The following is a 22,503-nucleotide window of genomic DNA, read 5'->3' as shown; positions in this document are numbered from 1 at the left end:
TAAAGATTGCACTTTGAACAAATATATAAGCCAAAATGAAGGACTTTTCTGTAATTATTTAAAAGGATCTTGAAGGAAGAAGTGATTATTCCAGTACAGAACCAGAAAATTTGGAAACACATGAGCATCCCTAGGACCAGAAAGACAAATTCAGCCTGAACTAGAATTATTCACTTAGTTCCCCTGGTTGGGGGTTACCATCAGCTCTTCAGTGAGCAAGAGCTGGAGACTTATGTTGGCACCATTGCCTCTTCTGTGTAGTAGTTAGTTGTAGGTGTATATCAGTAATATATAGTTGAGTCTGTAGTACTCATTCTGGAGGCTAGTGACAGTTTCTCTGAGCAAGTCCTTTCGCCACCTTCATAGGACACTGAGTGAAAGAAGCTGTCTAGTTACAACTGCAGTGAGCTGTTCAGGCTGAGTGCTGTAAATATTATAGACCAGCTTCTGATACTCAGTGTGGGCAAAAGGTGCTAAGTAGTCCCCCATACTGCATTATCTTTCAGCATGTGGCACACAGTAGATGCTTAATAAACATTTGCTACATGAATGAATATATATTTATGAGGTTCTCTCAGTGTATTTCCATTAGCGCTGCTAGTTATAAAATCGATGAAATGATGTGTAGTTGTGCACATAAAAGAGCTGCAGCCAGTCGATTAGGTTGAATTTGGTTGTCTCACAGCTGTTACCACCGTTTTTCCTCTTGGCAGAGAAATGACAGAAATGTGCTGTGGGGGAGCTTCTCTCTCAGCCTATTCTTTTGCCCTTTGCCCCACTGTGCTCCCTCCCAATCCTGTTTGGACATTATTTGTGCCATTTCTAAGAAGAGGATTCAGAAGTGTCCCAACTAATGAGAACATTTTGTCAGGGTATCTCCTTCCCTGTGTGCCATGACTGAAGAGACAGGGGGAAGGAACAATACACAATACCCCTGTATTTCACCATGGTGAACCGCAGAGTAAATTTAGCCCCTTGAAATATAGCAAGGGTGCTGTGGCTTGAATATTTTTATCCCCCGTACCCCACTCCCCGAATTCATATGGTGTAATCCTAACCCCCAAAGGTGGTGGTATTAGGAGGTGGGGTGTGTGTGTGTGTGTGTGTGTGTGTGTGTGTGTGTGTGATTAGATTAGGAGGGTGGGGCGCTCATGAATGGATTAGTGGTGCTAGAAAAGAGATCCCCCGAAGCTCCTTCTACTCTGTGAGGACACAACGAGAAGTCTGCGACCTGTGATTTTACCCAACCATGCTGGCACCCTGATTGGACTTGCAGCCTCCAGAACTGTGAGCAATAAATTTCTGTTGCTTATAAGCTACCCAGTCTGTGGTATTTTGTTATAGCAGCCCAAATGGACTAAGACTAAGGGTTCCTAACCTGGAGTCCTAACACACATTGAGTGTGTATATGAGTATATTTTCCTGGAGAGAGGATACATAGCTTGTATTACCTGTTTACTCATTTAACAATATTTATTATTATTTTTATCTACTGAGGGCCTACTCTATAACCTTAGGCTCCAGGTTAGATGCTGGTAACTGAAACCAGAATAGCTTTTGCTCTCTTGTAGCTTATAGGCTGATGATGGAGACTGACATCAGTCAAAGAATCACACAGATGGCTGTACAATTGCAACTGTGAAAGTGCTTTCAAGGAATGGTACCAGTTCTATGAGAACATGTAATGGGGGAAATTAGCTGGTTAAAGGGGGTTGGGAGGCTTCTTGAGGAAGCATTTCATCCTTTCAAACAAACAGCTCCTACTATGTGCCAAGCACTGTTCCTGCCCTGGTGATTCAGCAGTGAAGAAAACAAGCCCCTGCACTCATAGAGCTCACATTCTGGTGGAGAAGACAGACAATGGACATATACTGTGTGTGGAAGAATGGTTGCTATTTACCAAATTGGAGAAGATTGTGGGTGGAGCACTCCTGGGGAGGAAGATCAGGAGTTTTATTTTGGACATCTTAAATTTGAGATGCCAGTTTGATGTCTAAGAGATGTCAGGAGTTGGATAAAGGAGACTGGGATTCAGGGGAGATGTTCAGTCTGGGAATATGAAATGGGGAGACCTCAGTTAATAGACGGTATTTAAAGGCACAGGACTCAGAAGATCACTGAGAGAATGAGTGTAGACAGAGAAGAAGTAGGGGGACATAGCCCTGGGAGCTTTTACATCTAGAGGTCAGGAGATGAAGAGACACCAGAAGGAGGACAGAGGTAGGGGTTGGTCAGGGAGGGAAGAGAAGACAAGGAAAGCTCAGAGAAGAAAGTGATTCAGCAGGGAGAGAGGGCTCTGACGCATCAGATATTGCTGATCAGTTGAGTAAGCTGAGGACTGAGATGACAGTTGGCTTCGGCAATGTCTTCAGAGGTCTTCAGAGCAAGTTCAGAGGAGTGATAGGGATGAAAGCCTACTTGAAATGGTTCAGGAGGGAAAGGGAAGAAGGAGGCAGAGTGGTGTGGTAAAAGGAACAGAGAAGTGGGGCAGTACTGGCGGGGCATGGGTCAAGGGGGACAGCTCTGAACCTGGCCGTCACCCAGTTCTGCCTTTATAATGAACAAATTTCCCAGTTCTAGCCCTCCAGAGAGACTTCTAGGGACATCAAAGACCTGTCCTCTAGGCCTGTTGTTCTCATGCAGGGCAAACACTGCTCCATTCTTGACTAGATCCATCCCTTGGTTCATGCAGCCTTCCTCAGCATTGACATGGAGGAAAGAAAGCTGGATGCCCCCAGAGGTATGGTCATCTCTTGGTACCTGTGAGGGATTGGTTCCAGGATCCCCCACGGATACCACGCTCCATGGTTGCTCAAGTACCTCATGTAAAATGGCACAATACAGTCGGCCCTCAGTAACCATGGGTTCCACATCAGTGGACTCAACCAACCGTGGATGGAAAGCTGCAGATTGAAATCCACAGATGCGGAACCTGTGGATAGGGGGCCGGCTGTATTTCATCAATGCAATTCCTATCACATTACCAATGGCATTCTTCACAGAACTAAAACCAAAAAAAATCTTAAAATTTGTATGGAGACATAGAAGACCCCGAATAGACAAAGCAATCTTGAGGAAAAAAAAATGGAGCTGGAGGGATCAGGCTCCATTACTTCAGACTGTACTACAGGGCTACAGTAATCAAGACAATATGGTACTGGCACAAAAACAGAAATATAGATCAATGGAACAGGATAGAAAGCCCAGGGATAAACCCACGTACCTGTGGTCAACTAATCTATGACAAAGGAGGCAAGAATATACAATGGAGAAAAGACAGTCTCTTCAATAAGTGGTGCTGGCAAAACTGGACAGCTACATGTAAAAGAATGAAATTAGAATACTCCCTAACACCATACACAGAAATAAACTCAAAATGGATTAGAGACCTAAATGTAAGGCCAGACACTACAAAACTCTTAGAGGAAAACAGGAAGAACCCTCTCTGATATAAATTACAGCGAGATCTTTTTTGACCCATCTTCTACAGTAATGGAAATAAAAATAAGCAAATGGGACCTAATGAAACTTAAAAGCTTTTGCACAGCGAAGGAAACCATAAGATGAAAAGACAACCCTCAGAATGGGAGAAAATATTTGCGAACGAATCAACGGACAAAGGATTAATCTCCAAAATTTACAAGCAGTTCATGCAGCTCAATATCAAAAAAACAAACAGCTCAATCTAAAAATGGGCAGAAGACCTAAATAGACATTTCTCCAAAGAAGATATACAGATGGCCAACAAACGCATGAAAGGATGCTCAGCATCACTAATCATTAGAGAAATGAAAATCAAAACTACAATGAGGTATCACCTTACTCCGGTCAGAATGGCCATCATCAAAAAATCTACAAGCGGCAAATGCTGGAGAGGGTGTGGAGAAAAGCGAACCCTCTTGCACTGTTGGTGGGAATGTAAATTGATACAGCTACTATGGAGAACAGTATGGAGGTTCCTTTAAAAACTAAAAATAGAATTACTATATGACCCAGCAATCCCACTACTGGGCATATATCCAGAGAAAACCATAACTTAAAAAGACACATGCACCCCAGTGTTCACTGTGGCACTATTTACAATAGCCAGGTCATGGAAGCAACCTAAATGCCCATTGACAGGCAAATGGATAAAGAAGATGTGGTACATACATACAATGGAATATTACTCAGCCATAAAAAATGGTCATTTGTAGAGATGCAGATGGACCTAGAGGCTGTCATACAGAGTGAAGTAAGTCAGAGAAAAACATATCGTCTATTAACGCATATATGTGGAATTTAGAAAAATGGTACAGGTGAACCTGTTTGCAAGGCAGAAGTAGAGACACAGATGTAGAGAACAAATGTATGGACACCAGGGTGGGGGAAAAGGGGGCGGGATGAATTGGGAGATTGGGATTGACATATATACACTGGTATGTATAAAATAGATGACTAATGAGAATCTGCTGTATGGCACAGGGAACTCCACTTCGCTGTACGGTGGAAACGAACACAACATTGTAAGACAGCTATACCCCAATTAATAAAAAACTAAAAATAACTTAAGGAAAACAAAAAGTGCGCAGATGTGGAACCGGTGGAGAGCAGGCCGGCTGTGTTTCATCCGGGTCGTGGAGAAGCCTTGCCACCGCCACTAATAGGTTCCCTGCCTTTTTCCTTGTCCCCTTTCCACCTTTCAGTGTTTTTTGCACAAAGCAGCCAGAGTGATCTTTTAAAAACATAAAGCAAATCATCTCCCTTCCCTTCTTTAAAACCACCCGCACCACCACTTCACACTGGTTTCAACATGTACTTAAGGTAAAATCCACTGTTCGTACTCTGGCCCACAAGGCCCTGCGGGGTCTGAGTTGGCTGCCTCTGATTCCAGCTCCACCACTCCCAGCCATTCCCCGTCCTGCCTCCCCTGTGAGGTTTCTGTCTCTGAGCAGGATGCATTCAACATGTACTTAAGGTAAAATCCACTGTTCGTACTCTGGCCCACAAGGCCCTGCGGGGTCTGAGTTGGCTGCCTCTGATTCCAGCTCCACCACTCCCAGCCATGCCCCGTCCTGCCTCCCCTGTGAGGTTTCTGTCTCTGAGCAGGATGCACTCATTCCTTCCTGAGGGACCTCATGTTCCATTTGCTCTGATTGGACCCCTTCCCCCCATATTTTCTCTTGGCTGTTAGCTCCCTGACAGGTCAACTAATCCTTCCCTGGTCGTGTGTCGGAAGCTGCCTGCCCCAGTCAGCGTCAGGCTACTTCACCACTTTTTTCCTTCGTAGTAATTATCACTATCTGAAATGATTTTGTGTATTTATTTGCGTAAACTCTGTTTTCTATTTCTTTTCACCAGCCTGTGAGCTCTCTCTGCCTTGCCTAGTACAGTGTCTGCCACAGTGTAGGCACTCAACAAATGTGCCTCAAATATTTAATGAAGGAACAATTCCTGTTACTGCAGGGGTCTGGAAGGTCAGGTCTCCTCCCATCCCCCGCAGGATCTCTGGGTAATGCTGGAAAAGTGCTGCTAAATTCTTGCTCTTTGCATTTTTCCCTTTGACTGGATTCTGTTCTTTTTTCAGATTATACTGTCCTTTTGCAAACAGTACTGTTTAGAAAAGGTATATAATTCTCATTTAGGTTGTACTGTCCTTTTCCTTTAGCAGTCTCGCAAGCCTCCACTCCAAGCCCTACTATTCTTTCACCTTTTGGTCTAGAAAGCACATTACAGATGACTTCCAGAGATAGCAGAGATTATCACGAGTTGATTGAATCAGTGTCACTGTCACACTCTTGGTGGGTTCCTCACCCTGGTCACCTGTTGCAAACATATATTGAAAGCACCTTGTCCTCTGTGTCTGGTTGTGACAGTTGGGGATCACACTACTTTTTCCTTCCTTCTTCTAAGCTGACCACATAGCCTGGCATCAGAGAATTAACTGTTTCTTTCACCCTCTCAGTCCAAGGAGAGCATGGCTTTCACCATGAGCTACGGCAGGCATCTGTTAGAGCCAGGCTTTTAATAACAACCATTTGTTAACAAGGGAGCAGTCGTAGCAGAATTTCACTTAGAGTCAGTAGGCAATCTTTCCTGTGGTTTCCATGGGGATCTGGTATTTTAGAGCAATTTCTGGGAAGAACATTGGAAAGAAATTGAGGGGCAAAATGTTAATAATGTCACTGTTCTGGCACACACCGTTTCTAGAACCACGGGCAATGGATGAGTCACTTCCCACCCCAGGCCCACAGGGTGCAGAGCTGTGTGTGACCTCCTTGGGGCCAGGTGTGGAGGAGACCTAGTGCCTGCACTCAGAATACAGGAAAAATCAGATTTGAGTACTTAGTCCCCATTGTAGCTGTGCTTTTGTTAGTCACTTGCTGTGTGACCTTGAGGAAGTCACTTAACCTCTCTGGGCCTTCATTGCTTCACTTAAGAAAGAGTTATTTTGAGGCTCAGATGAGACTGTGTGTGTGTGTCTGAGAGAGGGAGAGGGAATTTTTCATAACTCTGAAAGGTAACGTGTTTTGAATAGCTAACACTTACTGTGTGCCTAGTAGGTGCTAGATAGCCCTTCTAAGTCCTGTATGTGTATTAACCCATTTAATCCTTAAAACAACAATGTAAGGTAGATAACTGTTACTCTCCCCATGTTGCAGATAGGGAAACCAAGGCACAGTGAATTAAAGTAACTTACCCAAAGCCACATAGCTAGTGAGTGGCAGAGGCAAGATTTGAATCCAGATAATCCCACGTTAGGACCAGGCTGCCATCATCTTTACCCAGTTCCCAGTTCACCTCCACATTCTGTAAGCAAATTCCAGTCTCTAGAGAGGTGTTCTCTATCGTGGGGCAGGAATGGGGCATCCAGTTTCCCCGTGGCCTGGGCAAAGTGTCTTTCAAAGCTATCTACCTGAATTAACCAACTTTGTAGTTACTGCAAACAATGTTTATCAATTAATTTCAAACTTTGTGGCTTAAGATTTGCTGGAGAGTTTGTTAAAAAAAGAAAAAAATGCAGATGCTCAGAACCCTCCCTGAGGGATGCTGATTCAGTAAGCATACCAGTCAGGCTTCAGTTGCAGGTAACAGAAGTCACTCTTGCTGCTTGAAGCCAAAAAGGATTTGATTCAAAGTCACAGAGAAGGGAAGCAAACATTTGGAGAGCAGGGTGATTGGGTGTAGCAGCCAGAGATGCTTCGCTACTCTCCCTTGGTGCCTGGACCCGTGAATTCTGGCAGCACCGTCATGGCTTACTGCATTCTTTAGGACAGGACCTCAGTATCACCAGGTGGTGTCTCCCAGCTGGTACTGTGCCTCAGCCTTCAATAGGTCATTTATTCTACCATCCAGAAGATCAGCTACTTCTGGGTTATAGGGAGCACTGTAAAACCAGAGAATCCTGGGGGCACCGCTTCACTGACTTACTTCTTTTGCTGTAAGTGGATTCGTGATTAGAAGTAATGTTGGCTTTGAGTGAGTCACTTTAACTCACTGTACTTATTTACATGAATCTCCAATGCCAAATTCCAGAGGCTGTGACATTCCATTTCATAGTTTCCTATAATCTGACAGTGGTTGTATTTCCAGATAGATACTTTAATAGTCATCCTGCTTGTTCCTGATGCTATTGAATGTCAAGAGAAATATATCACAGGGATTTTTATTTCAAAACTTGGAATGCAAGATGTACTTCTTAAATATCTAAGGCATTAGGCATTTTTTTTTAATTAAAAATTTTTATTTTTTATTTTTGACTGTGTTGGGTCTTCGTTGCTGCCCGCGGGCTTTCTCTAGTTGCAGCGAGCGGGGGCTACTCTTCATTGAGGTGCGCGGGCTTCTCATTGCGATGGCTTCTCTTGTGGAGCACAGGCTCCAGGTGTGAGGGCTTCAGTAGTTGTGGGTCGTGGGCTCTAGAACAGGCTCAGTAGTTCTGGCGCCCGGGCTGCGTTGCTCCGCGGCATGTGGGATCTTCCCAGACCAGGGCTCGAACCCATGTCCCCTGCATTGGCAGGCGGATTCTTAACTACTGAGCCACCAGGGAAGCCCCGCATTAGGCATTTTTAAGTAAACAAAATTACAAAGAAGTGTTGCTGAACTTGATTACATAATTACCTCATTACGGGAAATAATTATTTTGGTCAGTTCTGAACAGTATCAATCCTTATGGGAATTAAACCAGAATAAAGTATATACTTGGACTCTTTACTGAGTATTGAAGGAGAAGCCAGGACTTGTTTTATATGATTACCTCAGGGTGAAACAAAAAAGATATTTAGCGCATCCTTTAAAAAACAATGTCATTTTAAAGACCCTTTGGCTTTCCCATCCTCTTAGCTCTGTCACTTAAATGATGTTGCCACTTATTAAACTTCTAGGCATCTTGGAAATTTTCAAAAATCAAAAAATCAATTTGTTTCAAACTCTATGGCAGGTAATCGAGATAATTTATTTGTAAAAATGACCTATGCGCATACCTTTGGCTTAGTAATTCCCCTTCTAGGAATTTATCTTACAGATATACTGCACATATGTAAGATGATGGATAAACAAGGTTACTCAGTGTAACAACAAAACATTGGAAACCACCTACTGGCTCACCCACTGGGAACTGATGAAATGAATTATAATATAGCTATGGAAGAAAACATTATGAAGCTATGAAAACAAATGAGGAAGGTTATGTTTCTTAAGCTGAGTAGTGGTGTTTTTATTCTTTATCTTAAGCTTATGTTATATTCTTTTGCATGTATTAGATATTTAGTAAAATTAAATTTAAAAAGCAAGTGAAAAAGTATATTAAAAGGGGCTTCCCTGGTGGCGCAGTGGTTGAGTGTCCGCCTGCCGATGCAGGGGACACGGGTTCGTGCCCTGGTCCGGGAAGATCCCACATGCTGCAGAGCGGCTGGGCCTGTGAGCCATGGCCGTTGAGCCTGGGCGTCCGGAGCCTGTGCTCCACAACGGGAGAGGCTACAACAGTGAGAGGCCTGCGTACCGCCAAAAAAAAAAAAAAAAGTGTATTAAAAGAGAAAAATTATTTGTGCAGAATATCTGAAAGAATATCCAACATCCAAAACAAACTGGTAATGTTAGTGGCCTCTGGACAGGAGAACTGGGTGGCTGTTGTCAGAGGAGGGAGGGAAACATATATCCCTTTGTGTTTTTTTTTTTTTTTTTTTGCAGTACGCAGGCCTCTCACTGTTGTGGCCTCTCCCGTTGCGGAGCACAGGCTCCGGACACGCAGGCTCAGCGGCCATGGCTCACGGGCCCAGCCGCTCCGCGGCATGTGGGATCTTCCCAGACTGGGGCACGAACCCGTGTCCCCTGCATCGGCAGGCGGACTCTCAACCACTGCGCCACCAGGGAAGCCCCTCCCTTTGTGTTTTTAAGAGTCGTGAGCCCTGTGAATATATTACTCATTAAAAATAAAAAATGTATAAACCACACCTTCCCTCACACATTTACCCACATGACTTTTTTTCTAAATAAACAAACACAGCTTTTAACAGGTACAGCCTCAGATGCTGTCTGTAGTGAAAGCTGCATTGGCCAGCTGCACAAGAAGCCGGGATGTGTGACACACACTTACAGAGATTGCCGGCAGTGTTCTCGGGACGAGAGACTGAGGAACGCGGAAGAATTCCCCAAATTGTTTTTCTATTGTACTGCTCTAAGCCTTTTGTCCAGCTGTTCTAACCTTTGATTTGGCTGCTGTGAATAAAGGTGAGACGTTTAAATGACTGGCTGACGAGCTGTTTGTGCACTGGTGAAGGGTGTTTCGGTGCCTTATATGGCTTTGAGCTGCAGTTTGGGTGCAGGGAGGCTCAGGAAGCATGAGCTATGCAGAGAGAAAACCTTCTTAATAGGTGTCTCTTGATTTCTCTTAATCTTAAAATTACCCCTTGCGGGAACCCATAATGATAGCCAACATTTATTGGGCGCTCATTTTGTAGCAGGCACTGGTCAAAGCTACTGATTGTGTATAAAATGATTAATCCTTGGACTTCTCTGGTGGCGCAGTAGTTAAGAATCCACCTGCCAATGCAGGGGACATGGGTTCGAGCCCTGGTCTGGGAAGATCCCACATGCCGCGGAGCAACTAAGCCCGTGCACCACAACTACTGAAGCCCACGTGCCTAGAGCCTGTGCTCCGCAACAAGAGAAGCCACCGCAATGAGAAGCCCGTGCACCACAACAGTAGCCCCCGCTCCCCGCAACTAGAGAAAGCCTGCGTGCAGCAACGAAGACCCAACACAGCCAAAATTAAATAAATAAATAAATTTATTTTAAAAAAAGAAAAGATTAATCCTTACAACAGCCTTATGAAGTAGGGATTATTATTATCTCTGTTTCTCAGATGAGGAAACAGCTGTGGACAATGTTTCCAAAGGAGCACAGTTACTGCTCAGACGAACGTGATCTGAACCTGGGTCTGACTCCAGAATTACTGTCCCCTAAGATGACAGTCCAGTCACATTGGAATAAATCCAAAGGTGAAGTTAGGGCACTGCTTCTCAAGCTGGTCTCGGGACTGAGATGCTGGGTGGATTATAGAAGTGAGAGCCTAAGGAAGTAATGGGGTGGCCTGTCTTTGGAATGTGGGGTGTCTTTACTGCATGAGAGCCTCGAACCTCAAGATGAGATTCAGGGCTTAATCTTGTAGGAAAAAAAGGGGCCACAGGGGCAAGCTCTTAAACAGGGGAGAGATGTAGGGAAACTAGCATTTTGTAGGGTGTCCTTGAACTGTGGTTGTCAGGTGGGGGCTGGCAGAGGGGAGACCAGAGGGAAGAGGCCTCCGCATGCAAACAGATGGGGGTCAGGACTATGGAGGCCGTCATGGAAATGGGAGGAAGGATGGGTCTGGGAGATTTTGTTTTGAGGATTTGGTCGGGCTCACACCAGTTGAAGGTTGATGAGGAAGCAGGAGATAAGAGCATGCTTAAGATGCTGTATCATGCAGGGGTGCGTAGAGGAGATGCTTCATCGTACTTGTACATTCGGGTGCGTTTAATGCATCCGCCACATACTCTGCTCAGGGCTTCCCGAGTCTCGCGTTTATCCGCCAATACAGTTCTTCTAGAAGGTGTAGCAGATGCTGTCAATCCCTCCCTCCTCTATAGTGCCCATCTCCCCTTACTCTTCCTCACCTGAGTGAAGCCCTTGTGCGTCCGTGAAGGGCTTTCCCTGGTCCTAATGCACTTGGCCCTGGCTCAGGCCGGCTGGAAGCAGGGAGGACTTAACACGCCCAGAGCAGCCTTCAGCTGCTGATGTGCTGGAGCTGGTGGATAAATGCTTCTGCTTTTTTTCTCCTCAAAGGGTAGAGCTCTGAGTGGGGTGCTGCACCCTCTCCCAGGGGTCCCCAGCAGGGTCGAGCCCCTGCTAGCCACTCAACACCTGCTCAGCAACCTGCTTCCTTGCCTCTCCTGACTCACTTCCCCACTCCTTGCTGGTGCTTCCTGGGATCCCCCGTCTCAAGGTCTGCTTTGGGGGAACCCAGCCTAAGGCTGTTGACAGATGATACTAGCTAGGCCCAGAGAGGTTATTTCACTTCTTCAAGCTTACAAATCCAGTCTGTAGGAAATCTAGGATTTTAATTCAGCTGTCCTAAACCCAGTGGGCTCCTGATGTTATTTTCTGCTAACCCTGTTTTGTATCTGCTGTAACAACTCCCTGAGTCTTTTTACATGTCTGGCTTTCCTACTAGAGGCTGGCCAGTTAGACTCCAGTATAAACTAATAAAAGACAGAAACTATGATCCCGATCATTTTGTAACCAAGATCAACAAGAACAGCGTCTTTCACAGACAGCTGCTCAGTGAGGATTTGTTGAAAGGAAGAGACGGAGCGAGAGGAAGGCGGAGGCAAAGGCAGGTGGGCGCACAACATTGGAGCGAGGATTAGAGTCTCCAGGCATCCTGGCCTGGGCCCTGAGGGCGACTTGCCTCGAAGGAGACCATGGTGAGAGGGTCAAAAGCAGAAGACCCAGAGGAGGCACAGCAGCGAGCAGAAAAATTGGTGGAGAACTAAAAAAATACTTTTTCTGGAAATCACTTATGAGGAAAGATAAACCTAACGAAATAGTCCTTTACAGTGCATGTAAGGGGAGTTTTTTTTTAAATTTATTTTTTGTTTTTAATATGAGATGAGTAATCTCAGCTTTGTAGGAAAAACATAAGATGGGTTCTCACCCAAGAGTAAGCTCTACAAATCAGATACTCCAGGGCAGTATTTTCAGACTGTGCTTTACAAGGCAGTAGGACTTCTAAGGATCTCTCAAGAAGAGGTTAGTAGATCATAAAAATTGATTAATACTTACTGAACTTTAATTAGACCATGGACCAAGCCCTAGGCTATGTCTTGGGCTGCATTATGGCATTTAATCCTCCCAGTTACCCTTTGGTAGGTACTGCTATCATCCCTGCCTTACAGATGAGGAAGCTGATGCTCAAATTGGTCACCCAGCTAGTAAGTGAACCAGGTGGGATTTAGCACCCAGGTTATTTGACTCTGGAGCCCATGACCTTCACAGGCAGGGCTGTAGGTACCCTCCTCCCCACCCCTTGGCCAGCCACACTCTCCCTCCACCAGAACTGAAGCTCAGATTTTGACACATGGACAGCAAGCTGGGGAATGGGAACTACACTGCTGGTTAGGGGTTTGGAGAGAGTGCATTAAAATGTGCCACACTTTGATTGCCTTCTCTAGAAGTCTTGGAGCTTTGCTTTCCCACTGTGCAGGGGAGTTTTAAAATGCATTTTGATGAATGCATTCTGCTCTCTTGGTACACAAGGGGGAGCATTGAGCACAGGAATGGGAATAACATTGCTACAGGGAGTGAGTTCTTGCTCTTTACCGGAAAGAGTTTCTCTCTCTTTCTCTTTCTCTCTCAATAGGATTTCCTAAGAACAAAACCAGTTTTCTGCCTAATCACAGTACTATTATTACCATGTCCAAGAAGTTAATATTGACCAAACCATATTATCTAATACACTGTCTATATTCAGATTTCCCCAAATATTGCCAAGATGTCCTTTATTGCTTTTTCTTTTTCTTTTATTTTGATCCAGAATCAGTTTTGTATTCTCTTAATATTAGATCATGGTCATTTTTCTGAAATATTTTGGTACAAAATGTTCATAATTTTTACTGGCTATTTACCATCCCATGAAGCTGATTTGTCATGATTTATTAATAAATTTCTCTTTGGTTATTCCTGTTATAAGCATAACATGGTGTTAAGCGGGGCTTTTCCTTTCTCAATTTTGACTCAGGCACCAATTCAATAGATATCAGATTGCAAAGTGAGAGTGAGACTGATAATCACATATGGCATTCACCAAGTGTCACAGGTCAGGTTCCTCGGAAAAGCCTCCTGATGGAGATTTTTGTACAGGAGGTTTATTGAAGAGTCTTTGGGGATCAACACCTATGGAGCAATAAAGGAAGTGGCGCTGGAAGAAGGAATAGTTGAACTTTGATGCAGTCCCTGCAAAGGCCTCAGCTGGCCCTCTGCTAGCTCTGGAGCTGAGATGGTCTTGCAGAATTGTTCCCTATTGGAGCAAGGAGGTTGGGTCCTTTTACCTCTACCCAGACCAGTCATTGGATGCAGATTGCCCCTGGGAAGTGACCATGACCTTGGGTGAGATAGCTAGCTTAGCCCAATTTTCAAAGAGACTCAGGGTGGCAGTGAGGGCCTCAGTCCTGTGGGGAGATCTGGGTAGAGACCACAGCATCCACTACACCAGGGGAATTCTCATGGAACTGTTGTCGAAGTCCTGGATCCCTGCAGCCAGACTGAATACACAAGTGGGCCTGTGGAAATGGGCGGAGGGTGGAGAGATGCTATTGGAGAGAACCTTGCATGTTGGGACTCCTCCCTCCCTCCCCAGGGGAAAGGCCAGGGTGCTACCTCCTTATCTGAAAGTGTATGATGGGGGCTTCCTCAGGACCACATATTGAGCTTGAGATGTTTTCTTCTACTGTTGGGGACAAAGAGAAGTGGCTAGACTGGCCTGCGGCAGCAGAACACAGAGGGTGGTGTTCGGTTCTGCCCTCCCAGGGTTTGTTGGGGCAAAGGATGAGAGAGTGTTTCCTAGGATTCAAATGTGAGTCACTTGGGAGAGAGAGTAATAGGCTAGAGCTATTTTTAAAAATATATTAAAAAAAAGTCCTCTAAGACTCGCAAGAAGTTGCAAAAATAAAACAGAGAGTTCCCGTGTGCCCTTCACCCAGCCTTCCCCAACGATAACATCTTACATAACCATAGTGCGTTTTCAAAACTAGGGAATTGACATTGACATTGGTACACTGTCTTGGTTTTTATCATTTTTTACATTCACGTGTGTATGTATTACTATGAAATTTTATCACATGTATAGATTTGTAGATTTATGTAATTACCACCACAGTCAGGATACATAGTTGCCCCATAACCAGGAAGAAACTCCCTCACACTCCATCTTTGCAGTCAGACCCTCCAGCGGACCCTATTCCCTGGCAATGACTAATCTCTTCTCCATCACTATAATTTTATCATTGGAAGAGTGTTACATAGTAGAATCATGCAGTGTGTAACCTTTTGAGATTGGCTTTTTTCACTCAGCGGAAATAACAGCCTTGAGTTCCAGCCATGTTGTTGCACGTATCAATAGTTTATTCTTTTTTATAGCTTAGTAGTATTTAATCGTATACCTATATACAGTTTATCCAGTCCCAGTGGGAGTCATTGTAAGTCCTGCCCAGCAGACTTTCTGGGAGGGTGAGAGGAAATCAAATGATGACGTCTGAATGGAGAGGATTGCCAGGGAGCCCGGGGCAGAGGGGTTAGTGGCAGCTGGGAGGGAATGCTTCTCCTTTGTCCTGAGAATTAAAACTGGAGCAGTCCCCAGAGATGGGGATCTCCAAAGATCCCATGAAAAGTGCACAAGCAAGAGGCAGTTTTTTATAGCTTTGAAGCCTGGAGAGCGTGAAGTCGGCTTACGACGGTGCCAGTCACAAGCCAATTAAAGTATTTCCAGACGTAACCATTTACCTCTACACCATTGGTACTTTGACTTAGGATCCAAAACAGCAGCTGGTGAGTGGGGGAGGAAATGTGAAAAAGTAGTGGAAGAGAGAAGAAATGGCATATGAGACCCCCTTCCCCCCCGCCCCCGACACCTCTCACTGAACTGCTGGCTCTAGCTGGGAAGGGGGAGGAGAACGTTGGGATGAAACTGAATTGTTGGTTAATATAATGACCTGACACATTGAATTACTCTATTAAGACCATGTTTGTGACTTGATGTGACATCAGACTGTCATTACTTGGGAGTGACCAGAGTAGGCAGGGTCCTGCAATAGTTGTCGTCTGGAGTCAAGGACAAGCTCCTTTTTTCCTCCTACTGGCACTCCCCCTCAAATGGATAAATTTTTGGAGGGATGGTGGGAGAAAAACAAAGCATATTTTGATTATGTCCACCAGCAGTTACATAAATAGCTTGGAAATAAACATCCTTTATACATAAGCCTTTTTTTTGTTTTATAGTATACTTCGAGCAAATTCCTGGAAATGGGGTTAATAGGTTAAAGGGCATGGATATTTATTTTTATGATTCTCAAAACGTATTGCCAAGTTACTTTTCTAAAGGTTTGTACCAATTTACATTCCCACCAGATAATGTGTGGAAGTTAATGTCGTAAGATTGTTAGTATAATGGGGTTTAAATGCTACTTCATGTTTGGAATAATTTTTAAAGTGCTTTTGTAATGTGACACTTTTTGCATTAGGTATTTTATCAATCTCTTTAAACTTGACATTAATATCTTGAATGCAGAATATTGTTAAGGGTCTGATTTAATAAGTTGATTACTGGCTATTCACATTCAGCTTCCAGGGGGTTCCCTGGCATACTTAGAAGACCAAATCCTGTAGGATTTGTGGGTAAGAAAGAAAGGGAGAGGTAAAGGACAGATGATCAGTGAATATAAGAGACAGGTTCAGTGGCTATGAGTGAGAGGTAAACAAATGAAGCAAGGGACCAGGAGCAAGGAGATGGCCATGAGGTCAAGAGATGGTGTGGAAATGGACCTTGGGAGGCAAAGATTTTAGCACAGGCCTCAAACAAGGAAATATGCATTCCCCCCAACCCCAAAATATCAATGAATTCAAAATTTATTTTTTTAAAAAACCATAACATTTACTATCTTAACCATTTTAAGTATACAGTTCAGTAGTGTTAAGTATATTCACACTGATGTGAAATAGATTTGTAGAACCTTTTCATCTTGCAAAATGGACATTTTTACCCATTGAAGAACAACACCCTTTTCCTTTCTCTCCCCTGCCCCTGGTAGCCACCATTTATTTATTGTTTCTATGAGTTTGACTACTTTAGATACCTGATATAAGTGGAATCATACTATATTTGTCTTCTTTTGTGACTAGCTTATTTCACTTAGCATAGTGCCCTTGAGGTTCATCCATGTTGTATAGCACTTGACAGAATCTCCCTCCTTTTTAAGGCTGAATAATATTCCATTGTATGTATATACCATATTTTGTTCATTCATCTATCAATTGATATTTGGTTTTCTTCCATCTTTGGCTATTGTGAATAGTGTTAAAGCATGGGTGTGCAAATACCTCTTCAAGAACCTGATTTCAATTCTTTTTTTTAAAATTTCAATTCTTTTGAAAATATATCCAGATGTAGGTTGCTGGGTCACATGGTAGTTCTATTTTTAATTTTTTGAGGACCTGCCATAACTGTTTTTTATGGTGTTTTACATGTTTTTTACTGTTTACAATCCCACCAACAGTGCACAAGTGTTCCAATTTCTCCTCATTCTCACCAACACTTGTTATTTTCTGTTTTTTTTTTAATAGTAGCCATCCTAATGGGTGTGAGGTGGTATCTCTCTATGATTTTGACTTGCATTTCCCTTAAGATTAGTGATGTTAAGCATCTTTTCATATGCTTGTTGGCTGTTTGCATATCATCTTTGGAGAAATGTTTATTCAAGTCCTTTGCTCATTTTAAAATAAGGTTATTTGATTTTTTGTTGTTGAGTTGTAGGAGTTCTTTTTATATCCTGTATATTAACTCCTTATCAGATTCATGATTTGCAAACATTTTCTCTCATTTCATAGGTTGGCTTTTAACTCTATTGATTGTGTCTTTTCATGAACAAAATTTTAAAGTTAGATGTAATCCCATTTGTCTACTTTTGCTTTTGTTGCCTGTGCTTTTGCTGTCATATCCAAGAAATCATTGCCAAGTCCAATGTCATAAAGCTTTTCCCCTGTGTTTTCTTCTGGGAGTTTCACAGTTTTAGATTTTTAAGTCTTTAATCCATTTTTAGTTTTTGTGTATGCTGTAAGATAAGGTTCTAACTTCATTCTTTTCCTTTTGGATATCTAGTTTTCCCAACACCATTTGTTGAAGAGACTGTTCTTTCCCCTTTGATATTAGCAACCTTGTCAAAAATCATCAATTGTTATTATTTTTTAATCAATGGAAAAATAATAACAAGATCACGGAATTCTTCTTTTGTGACATATATTTGGGACATATAGTGACTATTTGAATGAGGTGGAGAGGTCCAAATAAAAAACATAAAAATGTGAATAAAACTTTGAGACTGTTGGATGGGGACCTTGTACCACCTTTTCTTAAGATGTCATCAGTGCCAACGGGCAGCAGTTGATTGATAAACTAATTAATTCACCAAATAAGTGATTATTGAGTGCCTACTATGCAGACACTAACCAGGCAAAGGGAATACAGGTGTATATAGGAGAGAAGTCCCTGCTATGTGTGTTTCTGTGTAGAATCTCATTTTCTGTTAGCAGCATCAACAAAAATGTGTGTGCTAGCCCTACCTCTGCAAGGAATTGGGAGAGGTAAAAGAGACTGTGAGATGCTGTCCATGCTCTGAAGGGCCCGTGTGAGCTTATTCTTACCGTGGCCCCAGATACCCTTCATGCCCACTGCTCTTTGCTAAGGGTTAATACTTGATGAGATGGACCCATTTTGTAGCTTGGAGGATGAAAGGGATGAGGGCTTAAAGGCTGGGGCTTACGTCCAGATGTCTGAAGGAGTCTGTGTTCCATCTGAAGCTGCTCTCTGTAGGGCTATTTCTCAGGGTCTCCCCAGACGTATCCCACTCTGGTTGAAACCAAAGGTTCATTTCAATAACCTAAGTGCTCCATTCAAGAAACACAGAAAATAGGGTAATGTCCCTTTTCTGTTCTACAGTTCAGTTTAGGATACCGCCACATTGAATTAGTTGTTGTGTCTCTTTAGTGTCCTCTAGTCTGTGACAGTTTCTCAATCTTTCTTTGTTTCTCATGACCTTGACAGTTTTGAGGAGAACTGGGCATGTATTTTGTAGAGTGTTGGGCCCAGTCACTTTAAAAAAATTTTTTTATTGGCGTATAGTTGATTTATAATGTTATAATCATTTTTAATGCATTATTTTGTGGTCTTCCTAGAGCCCAGAGTTAAAACACTTCTCGAGTTATTCATAAAGGTAGTTTTCTAGGTTGGATAGACCTGAATGGACCCTTGTAACTCATACAATAATTAAAAAAATTCCATTGCCCAGAAGGGAAAACTACAGGTATGAGTCACCCTGACACAGTCCAGCATTGACCAGGTTTTTATCTGTTTGGTTTTACATTATGGCCGATCTGTTAGTCAGGGTCTTGGAAGGAAAATCTAAGGTACACTCCTCCAGGATTTTGAAGACAATTTAATGAAGGGACTGTTAACCCAGGTGAGTCAGTGTCTTAGCTTGAGCTTCTATAAAAATATCATAGATTAAGTGGCTGAAAGTACAGATGTTTATTTCTCACAGTTCTGGAGGCTGGGAAGTCTAAGACCAGAGCCTTGGTGAGGGCTCTTTTCCTGGCTTGCAGATGACTGCCCTCTTTCTCCTCGCATGGAGGCAGATGAAAGCTCTGGTCTCCCTCTCTCTCTTTTTTTAAAAAATACTTATTTATTTATTTTGGTCGTGCCGGGTCTTAGTTGCGGCACATGGGATCTTCGTTGCGGCATGCAGTATCTTTTAGTTGCAGCTTGCAGACTTCTTAGTTGCGGCATGCAGACTCTTAGTTGCAGCGTGCATGTGGGATCTAGTTCCCTGACCAGGGATCAAACCCGGAACCCCTGCATTGGGAGCGTGGAGTCTTACCCACTGGACCACCAGGGAAGTCCCTCTGGTCTTTCTTTCTCTGCTTAAAAGGGCACTTATCCCACTATGGGGACCCCACCCTCATGACCTAATCTACACCTAATTACCTCCCAAATGTCCCACCTCCAAATACCATCACATTGTGGGTTAGAGCTTCAACATATGAAATTCGGTGGGGGGATAGAAGCAAGCAGCCCATAATAGGCGGGGATAAAAGGAACCAATAGGGGTGTTGAGGATCTCAGGGACTGACAGCAGAGGGAAGCTGTTCCACACCAAGGCCTGAAGGAGCAGGGGAGGAACTTGTATCATGGATCTCAGAGCTGCAGATGGCAGTTGTGAGTTGGGCAGGGGGCCCAGCAGGAGCTGTAGTAGTAGAGAGATGAAGACATTGCCAGAACACTGAGGCAGGGAGAGAGCAGGAAATATCCAACCTTCCATATCCTTTCCTCCAGTTCCCAGTTGTTGTCACCCTTTGGCCAAACCCAACCAGAAGCTAAGGTCAAAGGAGCCTGGACATTGCAGTCCTTCAGAATCAGCCCCTCCAGGCCACACAGAAGGGTAGGGAATGGAGGAGAGTGTGTGTAAATGGTGAATAACTAGCACAGATACTTAAAAGTGTACCTATGTTGACTCTTTATTTAGTAATGCAAACTTTCAGAGGGCAGAAACACGACCTTTTTGTAAACTTAGCCTTGTTAAAGCAATTGTATACATTTACTAGGGCTGCATGCATAACAAAGTATCACAAACTCAGTGGCTTAAAATAACAGACACAAATTCTAACAGTTCTGGAAGCTTGAAGTCTGAAATCAAGGTGTCATCAGGGCCACGCTCCCTCTGAAACCGGTAGGGGAGAATCCTTTGTTGGCTTTTCTAGCTTCTTGTGGTTACATTCCTTGGCTTGTAGATGCATCATTCTAGTTTTCTGTCTCCAGAGTCACATTGTCCTCTCCCTGTGTGTTTCTGCTTCCTCTTCTTCTAAGTAGACTAGCCATTTTGGGTTAAGGGCCACCCTACTCCAGTATGACCTCATCTTTTTTTTTTATATAGTTTATGATGAGCAAATCTTACTGTTTTCTTTGTTGGTTTTTTTAAAATTAATTTTTATTGGAGTATAGTTGCTTTACAATGTTGTGTTAGTTTCTGCTGTACAGCAAAGTGAATCAGTTACACGTATACGTATATCCCCTCTTTTTTGGATTTTCTTCCCATTTAGGTCACCACAGAGCACTGAGTAGAGTTCCCTGTGCTATATAGTAGGGTCTCATTAGTTATCTGTTTTATACATAGTAGTGTATATATGTCAATCCCAATCTCACAGTTAATCTCCCTCCACCCCCGGTATTCATAAGTTTGTTCTCTACATCTGTGTCTCTATTTCTGCTTTGCAAATAAGTTCATCTGTACCATTTTTCTAGATTCCACATATAAGCAATATTATACGATATCTGTTTTTCTCTTTGTGACTTACTTCACTCTGTATGACAGTCTCTGGGTCTCTCCATGTCTCTGCAAATGTCGCCATTTTGTTCCTTTTGATGGCTGAGTAATATTCCATTGTATGTATGTACCACTTCTTCTTTATCCACTCTTCTGTTGACGGACATTTAGGTTGCTTCCATGTCCTGGGTATTGTAAATAGTGCTGCAATGAACATTGGGGTGCATGTATCTTTTTGAATTATGGTTTTCTCTGGGTATATGCCCAGGAGTGGGATTGTTGGGTCATATGGTAGTTCTATGTTTAGTTTTTTGAGGAACCTCCAAGTATGACCTCATCTTAAATAAACTAGTTGCATCTTAAATGACTCTATTTCCAAACAAGGTCAAGTTCTGAAGTTGTGAATGGACATGAATTCAGGGGGACACCCCACTACACTTACTGAAATTCTTTTTTTTTTCAGTTGAGGAGAAGGAGGCAGAACAAATAACTTGTCCAGGTCACAGGAAGTGGTGGAGCTGAGTTTAGAAGCATATTTTTAACTATTAATTAGCCAAAATGTCTTCCTCCTTCCTATATGCCTGCCCTCTTGCCAGCCACCAACCCTGTACTTTCATTACTTATTTTCTCATTCAAGGACAACTTGGATGTTAGTTGACCTTAATTTCAGTGGACAAAAATGACTGGGTTTGTTGGCTATTGGGTGGAGGGATGTGTGGGGAAAAGAAAAATCTCTCAGCCTCCTTGAGATTTACTTTTCTTTTTGTTTGTAAAATGGCAAAAATGAAACCTATCTCATTTAGTGGTTGTGAGCATTAAATAAAACCATTGTGTGAGAAAGTACTTGGCAAAGTCTTCCAAAGCATGCATGCAACCCTGAGGAATTTTATAGACAAAATTTCAGAGAGTAAAGAGGACATTATTCATGCATGTTGTTAATTAATTTATATTCTTGAATTTCTGCATTGTTGACATGCCTTCAAGTCTTAGACAAATGAACAAGAAACAGAAATAGTGTAGCACAGATCTTCAGCATTGCCTATAAGTTTAGGTTGCTATTTAGCCTCTTTCAAACAGTAAGTAATTTACTTTCATCCTCTCTACTAGGCTATAGCAAAAGTTGATGTCATATCTCTTGCTGTTTACCAGCAAAATTACTTTGGTCATGTTGCTTAGCTTTATGATCTTGTGTTGTAAAGGTTAAAAGAAAACACACCCACACAGAGGAAGGAACACATACAAGCTCCTACTACAACTCCTGGTACATTAAAGGTGATCAGAAATTGAAAGTTTAAAAAAATTTTTATCACATTATTATTACTATTAATGTTATTAATATCATTGATATGCACAGGAACCGAGTTATAAATAGTTGGCTAATGAACTTATTTTTAACTTTTAAAAATTTGGAACTAATTTTAGACTTAAAGAAAAGTTACAAAAATAGTATAGAGAATTCCTATATATGCTTCACTAGCTTTCCCTAATGTTAACATCTTAACTAACCACAGTATGATGATCAAAACCAGGAAATTAAGATTGATATAATACGATTAACTGAATTACAGATCTTACTTGAAATTGCTTGTTTTCCTGTTTAACTTTCCAATTTCCTATAGCGATCCAGTGAATTTATGAGACGAGACTAGCTTAGTCTTCTCTAATGTAGATTTTTATTGTGTTTCATGATCTCAACACTTTTGAAAAGAACTTATCAGTTACTTTGTGGAATGTCCTTCAATTTGGGTTTGTCTGTGTTTTCTTTGATTAAACTGAGGTAATGCAGTTTCAGCAAGGATACCTCAGAAGTAATGTTACATCTTCTACCATGTACCATATCAGGAGGTACATGACGCCAATGTATTTTATAACTGGTGTTGCTAACCTTGACCTCTTGGTAAAG

At 42.6% G+C, this 22,503-nt stretch overlaps 1 protein-coding gene across 6 annotated transcripts in view; it reads left to right on the top strand.

The window, feature by feature from the left end:
• Window positions 1–22,503, top strand: part of NTAQ1 (N-terminal glutamine amidase 1) — a gene marked incomplete at its 3' end in the record, with an annotated part of 166,756 nt that overhangs the window by 18,925 nt on the left and 125,328 nt on the right. The window contains exon 6 of one of the 6 annotated variants that reach the window (XM_082601594.1): window positions 9,482–9,764. The exons of the other annotated variants lie outside the window; for them this stretch is intronic. Within the exon in view, the coding sequence (XP_082457720.1) occupies window positions 9,482–9,516 (35 nt within the window). Of the gene's footprint in view, window positions 1–9,481; window positions 9,765–22,503 lie in introns of those variants that run through there. 6 annotated transcript variants of the gene reach the window in all.

This window comes from Mesoplodon mirus (genome assembly GCF_964341445.2).
Source record: "Mesoplodon mirus genome assembly, chromosome: 16".
NCBI classification, from domain to species: domain Eukaryota; kingdom Metazoa; phylum Chordata; class Mammalia; order Artiodactyla; family Ziphiidae; genus Mesoplodon; species Mesoplodon mirus.
This window is presented reverse-complemented; position numbering and strand designations above follow the sequence as displayed.